The sequence below is a fragment of the Catharus ustulatus genome, chromosome 22, assembly GCF_009819885.2.
Source record: "Catharus ustulatus isolate bCatUst1 chromosome 22, bCatUst1.pri.v2, whole genome shotgun sequence".
Lineage (NCBI taxonomy): Eukaryota > Metazoa > Chordata > Aves > Passeriformes > Turdidae > Catharus > Catharus ustulatus.
Genome location: NC_046242.1, coordinates 6,696,447 through 6,721,412, shown reverse-complemented (window position 1 = coordinate 6,721,412; position 24,966 = coordinate 6,696,447). Strand labels below are relative to the sequence as shown.

General features: G+C 42.7%; 1 protein-coding gene across 1 annotated transcript; it reads right to left on the bottom strand.

Moving 5' to 3' along the window:
* Positions 1 to 443: 443 nt before the first annotated feature.
* MYL10 (myosin light chain 10) lies at positions 444 to 24,072 on the bottom strand. The gene is made up of 7 exons (XM_033078157.1): positions 24,036 to 24,072; positions 14,392 to 14,478; positions 11,612 to 11,687; positions 10,133 to 10,237; positions 6,637 to 6,715; positions 1,699 to 1,747; positions 444 to 956 (listed from the first exon to the last, which is right to left on the bottom strand). The coding sequence occupies exons 1-7, from the start codon at positions 24,036 to 24,038 to the stop codon at positions 858 to 860; spliced, it is 498 nt and encodes a 165-aa protein (XP_032934048.1). The 5' UTR covers positions 24,039 to 24,072; the 3' UTR covers positions 444 to 857.
* Between the last annotated feature and the right edge of the window lie 894 nt (positions 24,073 to 24,966).

Below are 24,966 nucleotides of genomic sequence, written 5' to 3'. Positions count from 1 at the left end.
TCTCTTTGTCCCTAGACTTGATGATCTTTGGCCAAACACATCCTTGCTGTGAGTGTCTCACCTGAACCCAAGGATGATGGCCAAGGGTGATGCTTTGGGTTCTAGCTTTTATATTTTTCAGCTTCTCTGCTGCCTTGTATGTAACTCTGAAACTTCATTTTAGGTGTTGCTGTTATGTCATGGACAGCGTCCTTCACATACTAAAGATGTCTCTGAAGAAGGAAATTCTTTATTCCTGTATTCTGAGTGCACCTAGGTAAACTTTACTATGAGAGAAATGGCCAAAATTTCATAATTTCTGCTCTTTTGCACCAAAGCAAATGAGTCAAGTGGTTTCAGGAGCTGGCCACATCACTGAGATGGAAAGGGCATATTGCATATTCACAAGAGCTTAAGGTTGTTTTATTTACACTTCTATTGCTAGGGGCTGTGGACTGGAACGTAATTCTATTTGCCAGACACTCTTCCTGGTGCAATAAGTTAGAGGAATTCTCAATTAATACATGGAGCTTATGTATAAAAGACAAGAGGTTAAGTAAGACTGCAGTGCCCAATGGACCATCTGGTGAACATTAGGTTTGTCAATAAATCACAAAAGCATCAGTTCATCAAGAAAATTCCATTTCAAACCACTGAGAAAAAAAAAGATGGGGAAAAAAACCCTCAAAAATTGGTATTTTGATATTTTATAAAAACAGGAACATTAAATAACTTTAATCTATTTTCAATTATTTTATTGGATTTCTTCTGATGACCACATGGCTTCACATCCTGGATGCTTAGCCCTTTGTGTTGTACACGAGAGCATCATGAAATAACTCAGTGCACGAGCACAGGAGAAGCTCCTCTCTTTGCTCTCAGTCTTTCTCCTCACCATGGGTGATAACATAGCAGAGGTTCTTATAGTCGAGGTTCCCAGAGACATCTGGAGGGAAAGCAGCAAACATCTGGTTGATCTGCCAACAGAGATAAGTGTCACAGCCCGTGGGACAGCAACATGAACAGCTTTTCATTTCCAAGCCAGCTCAGCTCCCTGGTGCTCTGGTCCTTTAACCACCATGGAAAAGTTTTTCTTGGGCTCAGTAAAATTGAAACTGGAGTTGGAACATGACTGGTTAATAAAATTCTGCTAGAATCCCACAAGTTCCTTATTGAAAAGAGCTCTCCCTGGAACCCAGGTGAGCCCTGGATGATAAATGTGAGTCCAGTCTCTGTTCTGACTGGAACAGACTGTCCAGTCTGTTCTGTCCACAGACCAACTCCACTCCATCTCCTCTTCTGAAAGTAAAGTGCCCATAAATTCCTCCCAACCAACAGAATCCACGCTCAGTCTCACACAAACCTCCAAGTCAGTACCTCATTTCAGATTTCAAACCAAATAACTCACAGAAATGGAAACCAGAACAAGTCCCCACCCAAATGCACTTGGACTCCAGTAAATCCATTGCCCAGCTGCCCGTGGGGAAGAACAGCACGAGATAGGCCACACTTGCACTTGGATGGGAGTCCAAAGAATCTACTTGACTTTGATTTAGCCATGGAGCTCTTCAGAAGAGATGCTTTGAATTGTTTCTAATTGTCAAAGCTGGCACCAACCTCCTCTCAGTCTGGATTTCAGCTAAATTTATGCATTTTAAGAGGGGCAAGGACTTAGTGCTGAACAGGGGCCGGATTCCTGCTTTGAATAAAGTTCCTTACCTCTTCTTGACTGAAGCGGTCTGCCTGTGTCATAAGCATTTCTTTGATGCTGTTCAAATAAAACAAAATAACCTGATTAAAGGCTGATAATGGCACATGACAATTCAGATGGCAAGATCCCTCCTGAAGTTGCATGAAAGAAAATCTGTGTGACCGCATAAATTAGAGCTGTTAATCCTTACATGATATTGTAAGAGATTTTCTGTGGGCACCCATCAGTGTCAATGCCTCGCTCTGCCAACTTATTTCGCTTTTGTGACATTTTGTAGAGGTTTAAAATTGTTTAAGGTTATTACTGTAATTGAAATACAGCAATTTTGTATGCTTATCTTCACCTAAAATGGTAGGTTTCCTCACTTGCTGCTTAAAGTTTGGATCACTTAACAAAACCAGAATATTTTCTGTAAAATCTGAGGATGAAAGGAACAGAGCATGAAATGAGAAAGAGGACTTGAAAGAGAGCTCCAGCCGTTATTCCAAAGCATCAGCTGAGAATCCTTTATTTGCATGAGCCATTCCCAGGGGAGGCTGTGGAGCTGCAGAGCCCTGCTGTATTTCCCAGTGCACTGTCCTGATCTGGAGTCACAGCACTGCAGCACAGAGCTTATCCCACACACAGTCTGCATCAGTGCAATTACATCAAAGAGAATCTTTGGGGGCAGACTCTCAGCTGATTTACCCTCTGTTTTAAACACATTGTGGGAAAGCAGTTGAGCATGTAATTTTTTAATTTTTTTTTTTTAACCTAAGTTTAGAGGTGAATAGAAAAGCCAGGAAGAATTATTTCTGTTTTTAGTTTTGATAAAATGTCTTTATACCTCCCCCAGTTACTCATGTGCTGAGGGCAGCACATGCACCACGTGCTGGGACATCCAGCAGTATAAACTCACATTCACATAAACATCCCTTCAATAACATCAATAATTTCCCCTTCCTGTAGAAGAATTCCTATATTCATCTCACAGTTTTCATTCACGCTGAAGAGGCAGAGTTGTCTCCTTTTGTCAGTACCAAATGTATTTATACACTATCAGGCACAGTTCTGGAGCAGTAAAACAAACTGTAAAGCTGTGATAACAGGTGAGCAGCCTGTTGTACAAAAACAAAAGCTGAGGCAAGTATAGAAATGTGGTTTGGTTTGTAGATTGGAAAAAAGGCTGCTTTTTTGAAGAATTTATTGTGGAGGAGTGAGAGAGGCAGCTCTTCTGGAAGAGCCCTTTCTGCTTTTTAAAGGGAATATTTAAGACTATTTATAATATAAATCATGCCTGAACAGGAACACTTCCAGGGGAGCAAAATTCACCTACTGTAGGTGCAGATGTTCAGGCAAAACAGTAAATCCTCCCTTTCTGCTCCCATACACTGCACATGAGAGAAATCCCCCAGACAGAAGTGCAGTTTGGGTGGCAAAGCTACAATGGCACTCACAGCTCTGAGAAATGTGATTTTTTTTCCAGGAAAAGGCCACACATCCCAGTTTGCAGCAGGGGCACATACACTTCTGCAGCTCTTGTTGGTATCAGTGCACATTTGGCAGCCCAGAAAAGGGAGATTGAAGACAGAGGTTTCTGGGCAATGAATAAGGATCTTACCCACAAGCACAAGTGTGAAAATATCTGTGCAAGCTTTGGGAAATACTCAAAGTCACAGACAGAGCTTAAGCTATTGGATGTATTTTTGCTGTGTTACTTCACCATTCTCTGCAGTTTCTTCATCTCTTTGTCTCAAGTTTCTGTTTCTGTTCTGTTCCTCTGCCCATTTGGTAGGTGACTGCATTTTTGAAGGAGAGTTCTCAAATGATCAGTGGGTGCAAGAGTAGGGCAGTCATTCCCCTCAGCATAAATTGATTATTGATATATATGGCCTGGACAAACAGCATGAGCAAATGTAAATAGGAAATGTGATCCAGGAAGGAGCTTGGTGAATAGAAGGAAGCACTTTCAGCAATTTTGTCAGAAGTCACAAATAAACTTCATTGCAAACAAGCCTGAATTAAAAAGAGATCTGGGCACTGTGTGTCTTCTATTCACATACTTAAAGTATTTAGGGGAAAAGAAAAGATAAAATATCTAATTATAATCTTCTGATGCACAGCCCAGTAGGCTCTGGCACACTCATAAGGAAGAAGGACTGACTAAAGGATCTATGCACATTTTCCATTATTTATTTTATAGGGAAACAAACACTCACAATTTCCAAAGCCAGAAATTATGCACATTTTTTCTTTTTGTATCTTGTTTTCTTTAGAAAGCTTATTTTCTTTTCAAAAAATACCCCAAAAACCAAACCAAACCCCAAGTCTTCTGGGAAAATAAAATAAAAAAAAAAATCCATTTGCCTTGACTTAGGAGTCTAAGTGTTATCCCTTGTCCTGGCTCACATCAATTCCTTCTACAGTTACAAATACCTTGTTGCATTCTGATATTTTAAAAGCTTTTTTAAAAATTATCTGTGAGATCTCTGGGACATTTTTGGTTTTTCTCTGGCTTTGCCCTTTCTGCAGTGGAAGAAAACAGGTGAGTGGGAAGGAGCAGAGCTCTGCAAATACAGGGAGGATCTTCTCTAGCTCAGCAAACCCCTCCAAAGTCCAGCATGCCTGGGACCTCTTCCATCCCCCATTTTCATCTGGCCCAAATCTGAAAAGTTTCATTGGCCTGAGCATCAGGCACAGTTGGTGTTGGCCTGACTCAGTCTGCCCCACGAGTGGCATTTGGGACTGAATCATCCAACCTTTCCAAACCCTGCCCCAGTTTACACCAGCTGAGAATGGGACTGAGAGCATTTTCTCTTTTTGCCATCATGCTGTGGGAAGGGTTTGATGTGTGGTATAATGATGCAGACAAACAAAGTCTGTCATTGAATTTGGAAGTAAGTTATAGACTCCTGGAGCTTCTGGAAAGGTTAGAAGGCTCCATCCCAGCTCCCATCACATGGACTAAGTGAGTCATTTCCAGACTAGAGGTGAAAACACGCAGAGGGAAGAGACATTAAAATCCCCAGAAGGATGTTAACTCCATGAACATAAAAAAGAAGTTCTGATTAAAAGGTCAGCATGGCTGGTTTTGGAGAGAAACATTCCAGGATTTTTTAATAGGGAGAAATATTATTTATTAGCATTAACTGTTGCATTGAAATGGCTGCATGAGCCAACAGAAAAATTACTTAAAAACTTCAAATGTCTACATTTTGGAAGCATATGAATAGAAGTTAAACCTCAAAGACATCCACGGAATTGATTTAATGGTTTGTTCTGTAATGATCAACATTACCCTCGGGTCTAATAAGTAAACATTATGCTCTGTTGTGGTGATGAACTAAAACAATTGTCTAATGTTAGCAGTGCAGTGGGGGTGGGGACAAGGTTGACCTTTTCCATCAAGGAAAAATAAAATATTTCTCTCTCATCTTCATTGTGGAGTGTGATACTGCATTCCTAATTTGCCCCAAACTCCAACTGGCTTCCAGCATCCAAGGAATGTAGAGCTGGACACAGGGTGGCAAGCTGCAGATTTTGTATGCAGGATATTGTTACAGATAGTGGTGGGAAATAGAACATTTCATGGGTTCTGGAGTATCAGAAGTTCGTATTTCATGGCTGTGATTTCACTGCTGTGTGATCTGCCCTAGTTGGCAGCAGGCTACATCAATTCTGTTGTTTGAGTCACTTCTGACTGTTCTCCCCAAGCTGTTTGGGTGATGTTAACCCCAAAACCATCAGGACAACTCTTAACCCTCTGTTCCTTCAGATTGATTGCTACATCCATCCACTTGTGTTTTAATTAACTTGGAAGTTCTTACTCCAAGGACTTACTCTCTTATTTTGCATATTGCAAAAGTTCTCAGACCCACTGGGGTACTGCCATAGAAAACCACCTTGGTAAAGGAAAGAAATATTGTACATGAATTTTACATTTTCAACTAACTTTCATCAATAATTGCAGATAATGTCATGGAAATCTCTCTCCTGGTCAGGGGCTATCACAACATAAGCAGAAATAATTGATGCAAATACAATTTTGTAACTCATGGTTCCCTGATAGATTTCCTATACATGTGCTTTATAAAATCTACCTGAAATGGCTGCTGCAGTGGAAGTACAGACTCCAAATTCACCATGAAATTTCAGCACATAAACAAATTTAAACATATGCATAAATCTAGGTACATAAAACACTTCTCTGGAGCAATAGGTCCAAGCTCCTCATTCCCTGGCCTGACTTGATATAATTTACCTCACTCACCTGAAAGTCCTGCTTGCACCAATCTGGCAGTGCAAGGAGGCTTTGCATTCATGCAAATACCTCTTAAAGTCCTTTTACATTGCTTTGCTGATGCAACAGGATGTGAATACAAATTAGGTTCTGCCTCTTTATTTAAAAATAGCCATATTGACAATAATTGCCAGATTATTAATAGTATTATTTGGTTTGGCTCTCACTGTATCTAGTGGAATTTTACAGCAAATTATTTCTAGAAGCAGAAGGCTTAAATGATAAACACATAAAAAGGAAAATGTCCCTCACTAAAACCACGTCTCAGAGTTAATTAAATTGATCACTTTTTTAAAGAGGGGAGTAGCTTTCCCATTTTAGTCAAGCACTGAGAGTTAGGCACCAGACATTCATTTTAATTTTACATATGGAGTTAATTTACAAAGAGTCATGTGTCGATTTATATCCAGACCTTCAAAAAGAGGCTATCTAATGGCCTACATGTGATTATATTTCCGTTGGCTCTTGCAATGTCTGAAGACAATAACATCTCTTTTTGGTATACAAATACATTCACACAACAGTCCAGACTTTTAACTCTGGCTTACAAAGTTAAATGTTTCTCTGCCTCTCAAAATACTGTGAAAAATACAGCTTTTAAGCAGTTCTTTAAAACTGTGCAATTATTATTGTTGTTATTCTTCTAAAGGATTTGAAATAAACTTACTAGTCTGCCTTTATGCGGCCTTTTCCTTCTGGGTCGAAAATCTTAAAAGCATTCAGAATTGTTTCTTCTGGGTCCGTGCCTAAAATTAATGAAATATAATTTAGAAGCCTGGATGTATTTCTCTGGCTGCAGAATACTTGCTAAGTAATTACATTCACTTGAAAACAGTGCAAAATGGAGAATTCTGCAGTTGTGGGTTTGGAGACAAAGGTTCCCTAAGCCGGCAGCATTTGTCATGTCAGATAAACAATAGAGGTGAATAGTTCAATGCTCAGAAGCTTAAAAATAATAACTCATATCTATTCTATGTCTGCAGGAGAGAAAACTTCCAGGAACTGGTCTCCAATATCAGTACCCAGAGGATTAGTGGCTTTCAGAAATGAAAATACAACAAACTGTTTCCCTCACTGGCTTCCTTTAATCTTGCACTGTACGTTCCTTGTAAAAACACTTTTTGATGTTCCTTGTTCTTGGCCATATAGAGAAGAGGTTATTTCCCTCACTAAAGGAAATGGAGCTCATCATAAAATCCAAATGCCAATGGAATGCAATGGAAACAGGATGATCAATGTGAGATGGTGATCTGCACTGAAATCCCACTGTGCCCTTCCCCTGGAGTGTCTCTTCATTAAGTGTTACTTACAGAAACAGGATGGTTTACAGAACTAGACTGTGGCTACGAGATTTTGCTTCTGCTCTTAGCTGGGCCACGGATTTTTGGTATGACTTTAATATTCCTGTCTCTCATTTCCCAGCAGTAAAATTATTATAATGGTCTTCTTTTTCTTCCTTCCACTATCTATCCCATCTCTTTAGACTGGAAAACATTTGTGTCAGGGACTCATTTTCACAGTGCCTTAATCTTGGCTGGGGCTTCTGACTATTCTGTAATACTGCAGATTCTGAGTACACTCATTTTCAACCCACACCAAAGGACACACACACTGTGTACTCAGTTTCTGACTATTCCCCAATATTTCAAAATATTACCTTCATGATACAAATCTTTGTAACTGTAGGAAACCGAATTTACAAGCAGATGAACTGTTTCCTTGGACAAAATGAAGCTATTTGGTATGCTGAAAGAGCCATTAAAAAAGGATACAGCACAAAGGGTTGCAGATTCAAAGTTTGTTTCAAAGTTTGGCAGAGGTAGAACCAGAACAGTACCCAGCCAAGGTTCCTGCTCTACAGACTCTCCTGATGCCTTCACAGTTTGCTTTGTTTGCAAGATTTCACAAGGCTTAGCAGGATCCTAGAGGATATAATGGTGAACAAACCTCGGGCTATATGCTCTCCTCCTTGCCACACAATGGCCATGTATATTATTTCTGCCAAGCTGTAGGCGATGTATTCAAAGTGCAATGAATCTGTGATCAATACAAAGAGCATTGGTGCTTAATGAGTGTTTGGATGGTCCCATGAAGAGAAACATCCCCCAGCTCCAAGGAGAGGGCTGCATTTTAAGTAGTCACCGCTGTGGGGGGGATTTTTTTTCCTTACTGTGTTTTACATTTTCTACTCTGTCATATCCTTGGACTTTGGCTTTGAAGAGACGCAGTGCAGCAGGCATTCTTTATTGATTAGCTGGTAAATAAAGTGGTTTCTTTGATGTGCGGCATCTCTGTTTTCTGTACAAATTGTATTATTCTGACTCCCTGTAGAAGCAGCTCCATGTGGTTGGCATTAACATAAACCGAGTTTTGTTAGCTGTTCATCTGGCATCATAATCTCAACATACAAAGCTAGAGCTCATCCTGAAAATCCCAGCTTCCCCTTTATGACAGAAATCAATTATAGCACAACAAATTTTACTTAGAAAGCACCTTTCACCAAATTCTCTGAGTGGTACTTAGCTAATAAAGAGTGTTGCAAAATTGCCATATCCACTTCCTCTAGCCCTTTCTCCCTTTCTAATTGCACTACAAAGGCTCTTCATCCCAATTAGTTTTGATTGGGAATGTGCAGTCTTTTGGCTCTGCTTCCTTTGCATGACAAACCCAACCAGAAGGGCATGACAAGCACAGCTGTGATTTTCCCTTCACCAAATGGAAATTAAAAAAACCCTCCTCCTTTGCTAGTAGCCAACAGGAAACCTGCAGACAAGAGGGTTCTGCTTTGCCATTCACCTTCCTGTGCTGGCTCTGCTTTTAGGCCACAGGATTGGCAGGGCCAGAGGCTTTGCCAGCTCCAGAAACTGTGCAGGGCTTGGGGGAAAGAGGGGAGAGGAGGAAGAAGAGCTCATTTCCATGCTCACAAATGGAATGGGCAGCAGGGCACCCCACAACCAACATTCGCAGGACATCCCAGAAGGAAGAATGTGGAGGAGGGAACTCCCTGCTCTGCCAGAAGACACCTGGGATGTCCTGGGGGAGGCACCACAGGCAGGTTGATGTCTGGGGAATAAAATCCCCTCCTCAGTCAGCCTTCCCCACCACGTCTCATGCTTCCCAGACTTCCTGCCCTCTTTAGCAAGAGTGCCTTTCTTCCAGAACCAACTACATGAATTCTTTCTTTCAGACCTCTCTGTTTTCTATTCCAAGCATAGAAAACCCTTCACTGGAATTGTGTTCAGCAATATAAAGCCAGGGTCCAGCAACAGAACAATAAATGTTTTTAAGAAGATAGGATCAGATTTTTTTCCATTTTTCTATTCATTAGTTATTTTAGCAAACTTCTGGAATGTGCTTGGCCCTGCTTTGAAGGCTTTCACCTTTCTCTTATGCCTGTAGGAAGATGATTGGAGTTCTGTCTTGGCCTCAAACCCCCTCTCTTGTAGTTTCCAGCCATTAACTGGAGAAGACATGACTAGATTACCAGCTCACACAGCAAATTTATACCCACATTTCCCGAACTTCCCACAGTGTTCCCTATATATTCTGTGGCATTGGGTAAAATCCCTCTTCCTTACCATTGTGAATCCACTGAAATTTAATTTTTTCAATTTATCCACTCCATTGAGGGTTACTCAGTGAAATCTTCACCTAATGGCAAAATCACTGTTAACCTCAAGTGACACTGAGGCTGGGCCAGTGAATTACAGTGAATGCAGAAAATGAGGGAAGGCCATGTTTGCTTAATGTGACAAAGGAGTGCAGAAAGGATGGGTTTTTCAGAAATACTTAAACCAGCTAACACTGGGTAGTGTTAACACTGGGAGTGCTATGGCTAGAGCATGAGCATGAGTTCAGCCCAGGAGCCTTCTGAGGGTGAAAAACTCCCCTGTACTGAGCTCCAGGCTGCTGAGGTTTCATCACTTTCTGGACCCCAACTCACTGCTCTCATGTCAGCTCGTGTGAGCTAAATCACACCTTTGAATTGTTCTCTGCACCGTCCCTTAGCCTTTCATTCCTCCCCTCTGTCTGCAAGGCTGGAGATCCCTCCTTGCCTCTAAGCATTGTTCTGTGGAGACATTATTGTAATTTGCAAAGTGCTGAGATATTTCAGTGCCGAGGATCTTTGACAGATACCTCTCCAATCCCCCAGAGGTACTTACCTTTCAGCTTTTCCCCAAACATAGTAAGGAAGACAGTGAAGTTAATGGGACCTGGCGCCTCCTTCACCATGTCTTCAAGCTCTTCATTCTTGACATTCAGACGACCTGCAGCAGAGATCATTTTTCATAATAAATCACAAATTGTGTTTCAAAAAATGATTCCCATTCATCTCCTCCCACTGGGGAGCTCAGGGCTCTGTGCAACTTTGCTAATAACGTGGTAGAACACAACTCCTGAATACCCCAGTGAAAAAGAAATTGGCAGAGCTGGCTCTGAGATCAAAGGGTGACTGAAGGAGCAAGAAGGATAAATAACAGGCATGGCCAGCAGTGGATGAGAGAAGGGGCACTTCCAAATAAACTGCTTTTTGGGTTGGGGCTTTTTTTTTTTTTTTAACCTCAGGTGAAATATGGGCCCCACTGATATTAATATAGCAGAGATCAAAGTGACTGAAGTGAATCCAAGGTCTCAGTCTTTGCCCTCCTGTATATTGAGACATCTCTCTGAGTAGAGGGCAGATGGAGGAGCTGAGTAGTGGCATCCCTTCCCCATCCTTATGCAGCCCTATTGATGAGAATTTAGACCCTGGCAACCCTCCTCAAATTGAGTGGTAATTTGCTGTGAATGTACTTCATAGGCATTGAAAGGCTTCACTGAACACCAGAGATAGCAGAACTTGGCCTTAAGAAATAAATATTTCAGGGTAACAGTAGCTACAGGCCAAAGTTTGCAAACCTCATTGTCACAATAAAGAGTTCAGGAGCTTCTGCTCCTTGCACTGACTCTGCTGGCGTCTGATTCCACCCCAGGGAGTACTAAAGATTCTTATCAAGCTCTTTTTAATAAGCTCCAGATGGCAAAAGCCCAAATGCCTACATCACTGTTCAAGCCTCAAATGCTGCAACAAGGATACGACTCCAGGTTTGGGATCATGAGCGCTTGAATTTTTTCTTTCCTTGGGAAGATTTGCTCTAAACTGCTTGATGTTATCAAGACTGTGATAGCCATGGAATGGACAATAGCTAATCTCATGACATGCACATTTCACCCCACACAAGCTCCCAGAACCTCACATGAAGCTCTCCAAGGTTTGTGTGGGCAGAGGGGCAGTTAGTCCATGACTGCAGTGCTAATCAGGGGATATTCCATGGCTCCCAGATGAAAAAGGTGCAGCCTGGGAAGCCTGGGTTCAGAGGCAAATCAGAAATGCCTGGCATGGACCCCTGCTTGGGTGGGCTTCTTCTGAAATAGTTGCAGGGGTGGGACCAGATCTTCATTCCACTCCCTGCTCAGAGACTTCCCAGCTGCAGCTCCACACTGAGATCCCAACTACCACAGGGAGAAAGGTCAAACTGAACAGGTTTCCTTTTGCCCCCTGTGTATCTCATTTCTTCCCCCACTGTCATTCTAATACCAACCTTTCTTCTGTGCTTGAAATTGAGACAGCATATGTCTTAAGTATTGAGTTATTCATTTACCTAGTGCAGCAAATGTGTCTCTCAAGTCAGCCTTGTCAATAAAGCCGTCCCTGTTCTGATCCATGATGGTAAAAGCCTGTGGGAAGGAGAAGGAACAGCTATTGCCATTTCCATTGCACAGGACAGTGCTCCAATCACACTCATCAGTCCATGGGAGAATGATATTCATGCTGTAAAATGGAATATTTAACTTCCTTTGATTCCTCCACATCATTGCACTTTCCTCACTTTCAACACATTACTGCATCTTGGCAAGGGGCTTAATTAAACCCACCCAAACTACTTCTTACTAAATTAATGCTCAGTGCAGCGTGCACTGGGCTGAAGCCAATGCTGGCAGCTCCAGCCATTCAGGCCTTAACCCATAAAAGTTTGAATTAGGGAGGCTTTAGTCAGGGTGGATTTAGCCAGAGGTTGCTCTGTGTTTATACCTCCCCCATAGCCCATTCTTTGAATGAGGCTGAAATGTTTCTGTAAAACATTTCATTTCTGTGAATATCTCTCTGCTATCAACCTGAAGTCGATTCCTCCTGGGCCTTAGAATGATCCATCACACATAGATAGATGAACTTTCAAAAGTACAGAGAAATGTAGGTTCTATAAGATTATTTATTCAAAGTTTTTTCCCCTTTCCAATACACTGCATCTTCGAGACTGTGCTGTGTGCTCTGTCTGACACTGATGTGCTGACCTTAAATACTCTTGTCAGGCAAAATCTAACTTTTAGTAGAAAAAACCAATTGTGTTTTTCTTTTCTTTTCAGCCAACACAGACTTTGTGTGCTCTAACCATTGTTTACCAAGCCAGCTATCTGCTCATCTATCTGTTTACCCATTTGTGTGTCCATCTCTTGGCTGCCATCACACTTAGAATGTTTCATTGATTTGGAAAGATTTTAATGACCTGAGAGTCCCCTGGTCATTCTATGGGCAATATTAGTTTATCCTGGCATGACTCTGAAGCTGGTTTTCTGTCTGACAGGCACAATCAGTATGGGAGAGTATCTTTGCAATGGCCAGGAATTATTATTTCTTCAGACACTACTCCACTGAGATTGCAGTAACTTGCAGAGTTTTCAAGTCTGCTGCCCTACAGGGTGCTCTTCCCATGAACAAGTTATCTCCACATGTTTTCAGGTATTTCCTCCTCCAGTTTCTTGCAAATCCTCACTGCTCACAGCCCAGTTTGCCCACGAGGATCCTTTCAGCATTATGTTCATAATCTTACATTTACCTTCCAAACCATCCCCTTACAAAAAATTAAACCCAACTCTTTAGAGATGCTTTGCCTTTGCTTTTAAAGGGTGAGCCCCTACAATTTGGAAGCAAAAGAGAAAGAAAATATGAAGAGCAAAGCTGAACCCAGGCAGCTCACAGGAGGCAGGAAGAGCATCAGGCACTGTAATGGATGAATTTTAAATAACATAACAGCAATGCTGAAACATTTGCTGATGAGCTGGTTGAAATCTCTAGATAAAAATGTTCTAATCCAAACCAGCTTTCCAGAAATATGTGTCCCAAATATGCAGTTCTTAGACACAACATGGTTTTGGGTTTCACTTGACCACTCCACTGCCTCATGCTTTTGCCATTATTCTGCCACCATCCCCCTAGAAATGCTCCTGGAATTATCATACTTAGAGAAAATCAAATAATGGCATTCTGACCAGTTCTTTTTGTTGGTCCGTCTTCAAATAGCAATTCTTGGAGAAAATAAAATGGAGGTTCTTAGGATATGAAGAAAAAGTGATAGAAGAGAGTCAAACATGTTCCCATTTACTGTGGGGAAATGATTAGTGATTCCAATTAATTTAGCTGGGCCATATTCCCAGGCCTTGCCTTGGGGTTTAGTCTCATCCATCACTGAGCTTTCCTGGTGGGAGTCCTCAAGAAAAGTAAACTTGAAAGCCACATGAAAGCACAAACTGAAACAGCAGACATTTATCTGCTGGAAAATTGCTGGAGATATGAGTTAGAAAAAATGGGGAAAAAATCAGTAATTCAAAATGGCAAACCAGTGCAGAATGTGATGGTCTCATGGACACTCAAGATTGTCCACACAGAAAAAGAGCACAGACTCATGAAACAGATTATCTGTCTTTATATGTTCCAGCTTTTAGGCCACCCCCTCAGTTTCACCTCTTCACAGGTAACTGGTCAAAGACCCTGCAGTGCATGGAACACCAAATCCCTTGGGAGCTGAAAGCTGCTTAGCTCACCTCCACATGTTGTCTTGTTTTATTGGCATTTGGGGAGAAAGCTGGCTGAGGGCTCCTTGGCATTTTCATTCCTAGTTTGTGGGCAGCATCAGAAGGGCACAGATAAATATTTTCTGTTGCTGTTGTGGAACAGAGCACGAATGAAAGCTCTGGTTCAGCCTGGCATCTGTATTCAGGGCAGTACTTGAGCACGTAAGACTATTCTTATTTAAAATGCCACTTAACTTTAAACATGTGCTCAAGTGTTTTCCTGTATCAGGGCTGAAGTGGATGAGATGCTGCTTTTCCTTTATTTTGGGATGGGGGCTTGGGTGCTTTTCAAATAAGTCTAGAGCTTGAAACAGGGGAGTGAGTGAAGGAAGTAAGGAAAGAAAGAATGAAAGAAAGAACAAACAAACACACAAGGAAAATGATCTACCAGCCAAAACCACAGGGATGATTCAGAAAACAACTGTGTGTTCTATTAAAGCAGATGGAGAATTGAATAAGGATTACAAACAAAACCTATGTTATTCATTAGCAATAACAGGAGACTATAGAGAACAGCAGAGCAGTGACCAACCTCTTTGAACTCCTGGATCTGGGTTTGTTCAAACATAGAGAAAACATTGGAACCGCCTTCTATCTTCTTCTTTGCCTTTTTGGGAGACTGTAATACAAATAAGAAGATCAAATACATATTCCTTTGTCTGTTAAGCACCCATGAAAACAAATTACATCTTCAACAGAAGGTAAAAACTACACAGTCAAGTAATACAAGAGGATTGTGCTTTGTTATTACAAGGTTTTAAAATTCAATCTTATAGACAGATAGATTTAGAGATATATATATATATATATATAGGATTGAATATCCATATATATATAAATTTATACAAGGGATAAAAATTGCTGCCGTATTAACAGATTGAGGCTTTTTGCCACTCCCTGCTGAGTCCAGGGACCTGACAGCTCAGATAAACCAGGACATTTGCCACTGTGCTGCCTTCAGAAAGATGAGGAACCCAAAGTGTGACTCAGCCTCCTGCCTGGTGCTCTGCTGGTTCTCCTGAGAGCTGCAGAGTCACCTCCACCTCAAAGGATCCCAGACCACACAGGGACCTCTCTCCTGCCACACTGCCTCTGCAGAGCTCAGGGGTGATATCCCTTGGTGTGGTGTCACTTGGAGATACGTGCTACAATTCCCAGCCTGCTGTTCTCAAGGAATTCCAGAATTCAGGGAAGTGCCTACAAGGGCTCCTTCTTCCCAGTTCCCATGCTGGGACTGGCAGCCAGACTCCAAACAAGGCCCTGCATGAAGACTCAGCTCAGGAACTATAAAGAGAAGTTATATCATTTCCTCCTCACACAGAAATGTTCAGAAATCTGCTGGGTCTGGACCAGCACTGCCAGAACAGATTAATCCTTCCCATGCAGGAGCACCTTCTACTCTTGGGGTCTCTGTTCCTGCACCAACCTGTGGCATTGCAGAGCAGTACCTCACCAGACCACATTATTTTAATATTCAAGATATTCATCTTAATGAAAGGGCAGGACTGCTTTTATCACCATTCTCGAGTCTGGAGGCTGAGACAGAGCAAGATTGGGGAAAGAGCTACAATGATATCTAAGAATCTAATGCTCACTAAAAATCAGTCAGAACCAGGCTTCATTAAATATCTTTGAATAAGGGCCCAACCAGCTTGCCTAAGACAATATAGTTCTTGTTCTGCAGTAAAGAATAGAATCTGTGATTCCAAAGGATTACAGAAGTGTTTCAACCACAGTGTTATCCTTACTTGGGGCAGGATAATGAGCTGCATCACATTTTGAGTTCCCTTCCAGACAGATTACTCTTTTTTTTATCATTTTTACTTTTAAACTTCATTATCATAGTCCCACCTGGTTCTCGTGTCACAGAAAATTAGTCTTACTTAGTTTGGGCTACTCTGCATGAAACAGAAGGCAACTTCCACTGTCTCCTTTCATCAAAATAAAAAAGCCTGTGAAAGTTCAAATTCAATACTGATTTCAAATATCCTGAGGAGCAGAGCAGCTCAAGGAAATATTCCCACTTGACTCTGTTTGAAGCATACATTGTCTGATCAATTTAATTTGCCAGGCAGATTTCTGCACTCAGCCACCCTGGTTTAGATCCCAGGATATGGAAGGGGGGAAATTAGGGCAATGTTAGACACTCTCCCACATACCCACACTCCAGACCTGTCAAGCTCCTATCAGCTAATTCAAAGAACTAAAATCTGGAAATAGGAATGGAAATTAAGTGAAAAATATACTTGTAGTGAGGATAAAAACAAGGATAGAATGCCACCACAGGCATGGAAAAAAGAAGTTAATAAGTGGAATGTTTAATGAATGTAGAAATATTGATTTTGGAATAAACAGATTCCCTCCTTCTCCTCCACATGAAATAAGTGTTATTTTGAGCAGTAATGGGCAATCTTCCACATAACGTGAGGTGCCTGGAGGAGGCTTTCAACACTTCCAGATCGAATGGAAATATTCAGAACAATCCTACATATTTACATGTATTTGTTCCCTGAGGTAAAGGGGAAGCAGATGTTGCCCAGGGGAGAGCACTGCCAGCTGTGGGGGCACTGCAGGGCAGTGGGGCTGGCTCTGCTGGGCTCCTGCAGCTGCTCCTTCTGGACACAAAACAGGCTTTGCCCTCCTCATGGGCTGTCCTGTGTGGCCAAACACAGCATCCATGCTCAGCCTGATAAATATTCCCCATGCCAGCAAAACATCTGCATTTTTTCAGCTATCACCACAACCATGGACAGTGGGGTCCAGCTCTTTTAAATGTCAAACACTGGCAGTTCCTCCATTATTCCTCAGTTTATTGGGTTCTCTGGGCTGTAAGGCTTCAAGCAAGGATATAGTTATAAGGAAGGATCAGATAAATGTGAAAGCTGCAGCTCAATTATCTATTAGAAACAGACCAGCAAGTCAAAAACCACCCAAAAAGCTTCTATACATTAGTGAAGTCCTTTTCAAGGTAAAGGAGATTATATAGTGTACAATTACTGTAGTGTCATAGAATCATAGAATGTTTTGGGTTTGGAGGGACCTTAAAAATAATTTACTTCCAGCATAGAAAAAGTACTAGAAAAATTCATCCTAATATATTTATTCACTGTTACCCTCTGGTTTGTTGTCTCCAGGGATGACAGAGGATGCTCTATCAGTTTTTAGTTTTTCTGCTGAAGTCTGAATATGGATCCTATTTATAACCTGCTCATAAATAGGAGGGGGCTGAGACCACCAATGCATGTCACAGGGGCCCATGAACAGCTGCCAGCTGGGGTTGCTTTCCATCACCAGCTTCAAGCTAAGTCTTGTAGCATCCAACATAGAGCATCTTGGATTGCCATTCCCAGTACTGGGATGCAGCTTACCTGCCCTAAAAACCAGGAAATTCATAATCACAGAAAGAACTGCACCCCAATTTTGCACAAGCTGTGGGCAGGGAGGTGCTATGAGGAGGAGGGCTGACAGAGAACTAGGTGGAGCAGGAACTTTCTGGTGGGTAGCCTGAATTAAAAGAGAGCTCTAAGAGAACAGAAATAGGTCTGTGTTGCAGAAAAGAATAACTCTGAGAACATAATAGTTCTGTGCTGCTGTCTGACAATTCCAAACACTCCAGAATTTTTTAATGAACACAATCAGGATTCTGACTCCAGAGTCTGTCTCTGAAAGAATGGCATATTAAAAGGAACATCACAGAACTGAGCAAACATATGGCTTCTAAGATGTCAAGGATTTAGCAGGTGACCCACAGAGGAGAAAGTGGGTGACTGACACATCCCTTCTGCCTGCCTTGGTTTCCCCACTCTTGAAACCAAAGTGTGCCAGGCTGCACTTTGCAAAGATAGAGCAGCTCTCATTGCAACATGTGCTGTGAGCCTGACATACAAAACGTGCCAGATGAGAAACTGAAGAGCTGAGGGTCCCCTGGGCTCGGATTCCGAGGCCTCAATAGCACAGCAGTGGGAAGAATGTTGCAACAACTGAACAAGCCTATTAATATTCCTGCCTGAGTGTATTAATCATCCCATTGTGAAGAAAACAACACTTCACTTTAGAGGAGAAACCACAGGCTTGTCGCCTATCACTCATTTGTCTTACCAGTGTTAGCACTCTCAATTAGCCTGGATTTTAAAGAGTCTTTTTTATTGTTGTTGTTTTGTTTGGTTGGTTTTGGTTTGGTTTAGAGGCTTTAAATGAAGAAATGGAGCTATACTAAAATCTGGTCCCAAGAAAACTCTGTTGTACCAGATATTTTCTTTGAGCTGAGTTTCCCTCATTGAGGTTCTTTATATTAATTTCTTCTTTCTGGCAGTGTCAGGGAGCCCAAAAGAACCCGGGTGTGCAGGGACACAGGCAGGCAGAGACAATGAGTGTGTGTGGCCTTTGCCTCTCTGGATGTGAGAATAGGGATCCATTGTTTACGTGCTGCAAAGGTGTGGGGGGATGCTCAAGTGAATCAGAGGGAAATTTGATTTCAGGGTGACCTAGAAGAAAAGGGGGCGGGGAATCAGTTTCTGTCTCCACATACAAAGGAGGAAGGAGATGAAAATACCTTGTTCTTACTTCAGAACATGAGGCATTGTTTGCCCTGATAAATTCATAAAGAGGTGATGCTAGAGCAGATCCATGACACTGGATTATTGCAGAGCTTTAGCATCTCCACCCCTCAGTGCATTCTGCAGAGAGCCCAGAAAAACATGGAAAACCAGGCAAGTAGCTGGGGGGTGAACAAGGTCCCTCAGGGGCAGCTCAGGGGATACTTGTACCCTTCAGTAATTAGGAAACAGCCAACCTCCACTTGGCACTTCCTGCAGCACAGGAACATCTCCACAGGCAGTAAGAGAGATGGGCAGCACTCTGCCACAAACCACAGCTTTGGTTTGGTTTGGTGTGGTTTGGTTTGGTTTGGTTTGATTTGGTGATAATTTTGTGATAATTGATAAAAGATTCCTATTAATCATAAAAGTACTGGGGTTTGTATAAACCAGAATACTAAGGTCTGAAGTGAAGCATGGACACTTGATAGAGGAAAATATGTTATTAAATCATTCTGTTTTAAATCCCCCTGTTATGAATATTGTTTTCTAAATAATTTGTATTGACTACCAGTTTGTAAAATCAGACTTTCCAATAGTCTGATAGATTTTGCAGAATCAGACTTCCTGCCTTTGTTTTATCAATGACTGCCTATCTACAAAGACCAGAACTTGCCCATTTCTGGCAGTTTTATCTACGAAGACCAGATGGTATCTATGGGACTGACTCCCAGAGACTTTACATGGATGTTTATTTCGGCCACTACTGCTTGCAAAAAACCAAAAATTCTTGATTAAAATGAGAGACCACACTATGAGAAGAAGCTGCAAACCAAGGTTGGATGGAGCATGGAGTGGGCAGTGACCCCTCACATCTCCCCAGCACTGCTGTGCTCTGTCTATAGAAAATACAGCAATCCAAATTTTGCTGAATAGCGAGACTTTTTGTTTCTCATTTATAACAGTTTGGTGTGATTAGGTTTGGTTGGGTTTGGTTTGGTTGGGTTTGGTTTGGTTTGGTTTGGTTTGGTTTGGGTTGGGTTGGGTTGGTTTGGTTTGGTTGGCTTGGGTTTGGTTTGGTTTGGTTTGGTTTGGTGAGGTCACTTCTCTGTTTAGTCCACCATGCTCTAAGCCCCTCAGAAAATACTCTCAATAATTAACAGTGACACAGTGTGGTGTTCCTGACAGCAAAGACAAAAACACAAGCAGAAACACTTCCCTACTCAGCCACTTATTGTGTCTTCTTCTAATTTTTCTACCAGGGACAACCTCAGTGGAGAAGCAGGGAGAGAGCCCTGCAGGCAGAATCAGCAGTGGACCCTGTTAAGAGCCTGAATCTGTTGTCTTGTAGCCTTAAATGTTTATTCAGTCCAGGACAAAGCAGACATAAGATACCACCAGGTTTTTACTGTTTCACATTTTGTACTTCCTTCCTCTGCAACTGCATCTACAACCAGAGAAAAGACAGAATCATCCATCATTTTGCTCAGACTCTGTCCCCTGCTGTGATCCACTGTATGATGTTCACTCTCAGTTACTATTACTTTTTCATCCATCACACTCTCTCCTTGTTTTTCATGCACTCTGGGATCTCTGTGCTGACGTTTCCTGTCTTCGAATTTTTGTTATCATCAAATACAGCTTCTGAATCAGAAGTTACATCTCAGGCCTGGACAAGGGATTGCTGCAGCATGGGACAGGATATTTGTTGATTTTTTTCTCCCAAGTTATCTCTGCTGAGATAATTTACACTGTATCTGCACCAAACATCCCAGCTATGGACAAGCCACTGTTTTGTAGAGTGGTTTAGGTCCTTTCCATGGCAGGTGAGCAGCACAGGGCCAACCCAAGTGTGTGCCTTTGAGTCTAGAGCAGTAAGCAACACAAACTGCTCTAGGGGCACAATTTGCATTTCAAACAGGCAGCAGCCTCAGATCATTCAAATGAACCACGTTATCAGAACTGAGAAACAGAAGACCTTTTTATTACCTGCTCTGCAGTCACAAACAGACCCCTCCCTCCCCATCCTCACTCCATTTTGTGTGTAGTCCCAGCCTGCACACCCACACAGACACACCTTTGATCCCTGCTAGATACAAAAATCTGTTGGCCTGCAGCCTCCCTGCTTCCCAGCCCGGACACTGCAGGTTCTGCTCCTGCCCAGGGAGCCCTTCCCAGTCACAGCTCTGTTCCTCCTGCCCCGTGCAGAGGGAAGGTTTCTCTCCCCAGACTCATCCTGCAGCAGCAGAGACCCTCCCCAGCCTGTCCAGCCACAGCCTCCTCTGCCTCCAGACCCCAAATCCAACAGGTCACCCCAAATCCAACAGGTCACCCCAAATCCAACAAGTGACCCCAAATACAACAGGTCACCCCAAATACAACAGGTCACCCCAAATCCAACAGGTCACCCCCAAATCCAACAAGTGACCCCAAATCCAACAGGTCACCCCAAATACAACAGGTCACCCCAAATCCAACAGCTGCTTTTTCCAACCCAGCAGATCTTCTTCTCCTGTATGTGAACGGATGAGCAGTCCCTGTCTGCACACATGGGGCTGTCATGGGCCCATGGACAGATGGACACCACTCATGGACACACACACACATGAACACACAGAGACACACACACATGGACACACACACACACACACACATATGAACACACAGAGACACACACGTGAACACACACACGTGGATACAAACATGGACACACAAATCACACACACAGACATGGACACAAACATGGACACAAATGGGGACACATGGAAACACACGGACACACACACACATGGACACAGACACACAGACACACACATGGACACAGAGACAGACACACACACAGACACACAGACACACACACAGAGACAGACACACACATGGACACATGGACACACTCACATAGACATACACAGACACACACACACATGTGGACACATACACACATATGGACACACACATGGACACAAACATGGACACAAATGGGGACACACACATGGGGACACCACACACACACACGCACACTGACACACACACGGACACACATAGACACAGAGACAGACACACACATAGACACATGAACACACACATAGACAGATACACACACATGTGGACACATATACACATATGGACACACACATGGATACAAACATGGACACAGACACACACATGGACACACATGAACACATACACACAGGGGGGACACACACACACACACACATGGACGCACACACACGGACACACACAGACATGCATGGACACACATTGATACAAACATGGACACACACACAGACACAAAGACACACACATAGACACGTGAACACACTGACACACACAGACATACACAGACGTACGCACTTATGGACATACACACACACACATATACACAGAGACATGGACACACAGACACATGAACACACACACACACACAAACATGAACACACACACACACAGACACACACACTCACACACACACACACATACATACACACACACACACACTCACACACACACTCACACACTCACACACTCTCACACACAAACACTCACACTCACACTCACACACACACACACACTCACACACATAAACACACACACTCACACTCACACTCACACACACATCAGCCATGGCACAAGCAGCCCCGTTTCAGCTGGTGGGGTCAGTCAGTGTGGCTGTGCTGTGCTCAGTGCTGTCTCAGTCCAGGTGGCACATTCCAGCCTGCAGAGCACATTTGATCAGAGTGCAGGCTATTTTTGGGCACACAGTTCCCCTCAGCATACAGAAATGTGCTCCGTGGTGTCACTCAGACTGAACAAACACGGGGATGTTTGGGGAATAAGAAAAAGGCTTCCCTCTCCTTCCTTGTGCCTCTGCCCTTCCTTCTCCCCATCTCACAGAGCATGTGGGGAGACATCACAGACCCCACTTGTCTGAGATTCCCTGGAATAAACGAAGAGCTGTAGACAGTTCTCAGAACTCCATTCCACAGCACTTGTGTGGTCTGCTCTGTTAGAAAAATTATCTGCCTGAACCCTGCCTCTCTCACTGTCATCAGCCCTGGATGTCAGAGCCTAGTAGCACTGGCTGACTTGTAATTATTTTTTACTATGCTGCTTTGTCTGCACTAATCCTTTGAAAGTAGCTTTACTGCACATCTGAAATATTATGATGCTATAAAACCTCTGTAATATTTATAAATCCCTTAAGACATCATAAAGAGAGAAAAAAACCTCCCCACAGAGTTCATCTAGCATAATTACATATACATTTCCCTCTGATTAATAAAAAATGATCACTTCCTTATGTAAAGATATTCTTCAGCTTTCTTTCATTAAGGCTATTTTTTTCTTTCCATTTTAAATCTGTTTCATGTGTCCCTCTATAGTAAGGTACCTCAGAAGAGATTTTCCCAAAACAAAAGGCACAATGAAAAGAACCACCACAGAGCATCGTCAGTGGAGCGGGGAGCGAGGAGACAGACGAGTCTCTCACTATATTTTCACATCTCCTAACTTAAGCATTTCATCACATAACGTCCTGGAATATCTTCAAACATCAATGAGTGTTGGTGTGTCGTTGAACTAAGCAGGCAAGGAAAAAACTGTTAAGTGAAATCTTGTGGGGGGAAAAAAGAGGGGAAAAATAAAAGCTAAGACCCAGCACTTGTTCCCCACCCCACAAAAGGGCTGGCTTAGACTTTACTGAGGCTGATTAAAGGGAAACCTGTAAATCCACACCTGAAGAGGCATAATCTGAACAAGGCACTGGTCCCTTCTGAAACACTGGTGAGGAACATGATTAGTGTGAAACCACTGACACTGGGCTGGCACGGTGCATGGATTTTAGAAATGCCATTGAATGGGGTTTTGCCCTGCTCAGAACAGCACGTGGATCACATTCATCACCTGCTTAAATAGGATCAAGTTTGAACTAAGCTTTGAGAAAGCTTTTCATATACAACTCCGTCTCTGGTGTTCTCCACCATCAAATATTCCATAGCCCCAGGGAGCCACTGGGCAGCATTGCTTTTAGACAGCCTGAAAAGGACCTGCAAACAGGAGCAAAATAAACAAAGACAAAATCACCTGCTCTTTTTTTTTTTCTAACGTTGTTGTAGTCATTCCTCTGAATTTGTAGGAGACAAAGATCTGCCCAATCTGCCCACGGTTCCTTAGGCATGAGTTCTTTGCTCCTTGGAATCACATCAAGTGAGGTGGCTGGTGGAGTCCCAGAGCTAAAAGCCAACAATGAGCAGGGCAAAGACAAGACACAGAAATTTCTGCTTCTCCCCAGAGTCACAAGAGCAACACAGTCCCAGTTCCAGAGCAATCCCTTCCCTCAGTCCCCATCACACCACAGCAGAGCTTGATTCTATCTCACACCAGCCGTGCCAGGTGTGTGAATGTGGGACAGAGCTGAACAAGCTCTTCCTTTCTGCGTGTTCATCTACATTCTCTGCCTTCTTTATCTGTTAAATAGATGGAGAAGAGTCCTTGGGAGTTCCCAGCTCACTCTGTGGGGTCTACCTGCATTCTGGATGTGATACTAAGATGAGATTTCATGGGATTGTTCCTGCTCTGTTTGGATCATTAGAGTCAGAAGGAAACACAGGGATAAACAGACATAGGGAAGGTTAAAACCTACCATGGTGCTGCTGCTCCTTCCACCCCTTCTCTGCCAACCAGTCAGCCAGCAAACACAATGCCAATTGTCTATTTATATAGTGTCACCAAGGAATAAACATGCCTGCTCCAAGTTTAGACAATAGATGTAAGGTTGGAAAAGTGCAGTAATTGGATCCCAATACCATTCCAAGCATCTGTTCCATGCACAGCTTTTGCTTTCACAGAAATATTGCAGCAGATAAGTAGAGGAGGCAGTTGGGATGCAATTGTACAGCACTCACAGCAAGCTGGAGCTGAAGGGGTTTTCCCATGTACTGCTGAATAATGAACACAGAGCATGCACTGGAAGATTTTAAGTGGACATGGCATCCTCAAAAAGCAGGAAGGGAAACACACTCCTTGAGAAAACTCGGGAAACCGGCAATAAATCCTGGTCACTTCAGTAGCCCCAAAACCTGGTGCAGGCATTCAGGGCTCCAGCAAAACGTCTGAGGCTCTGCAGAAGTGCATCTATACCTGGAGGGTGGAAAAGCACTGCTCTGCAGATGGCAATAAAGTGACTCAGATCAGGGCTCTTTTCCCTGAATCTGTAAACATGACTGAAGTCTGGGGCCATATCCCAAGATATTGCAAAGTGGTGGAGAGTCATGGACTTCAAAGCATGAAAAAGGAGATGTGTGCTAATGAATATGGCAGGGGAGAGGGAGGAAACAGGAGGCAGCGTAGGAGCCACAAGGCTGTGTCTCCCAGGGAATGCTCACGGACATTAATACACATTCCATCCCTTTGGAATTACTGCAAAGGGCCAAAACATTAAGCAGGATGAAATTGCATCATTCCACTGACATGAAATCATGGTTCCTAAAGGTCTGATCTGTGTCTCTCAGAGTATCTACACAGGAACACCACAGCATTCAATTCAGCAGAAACAGTAGGTTTTTCACGAACCT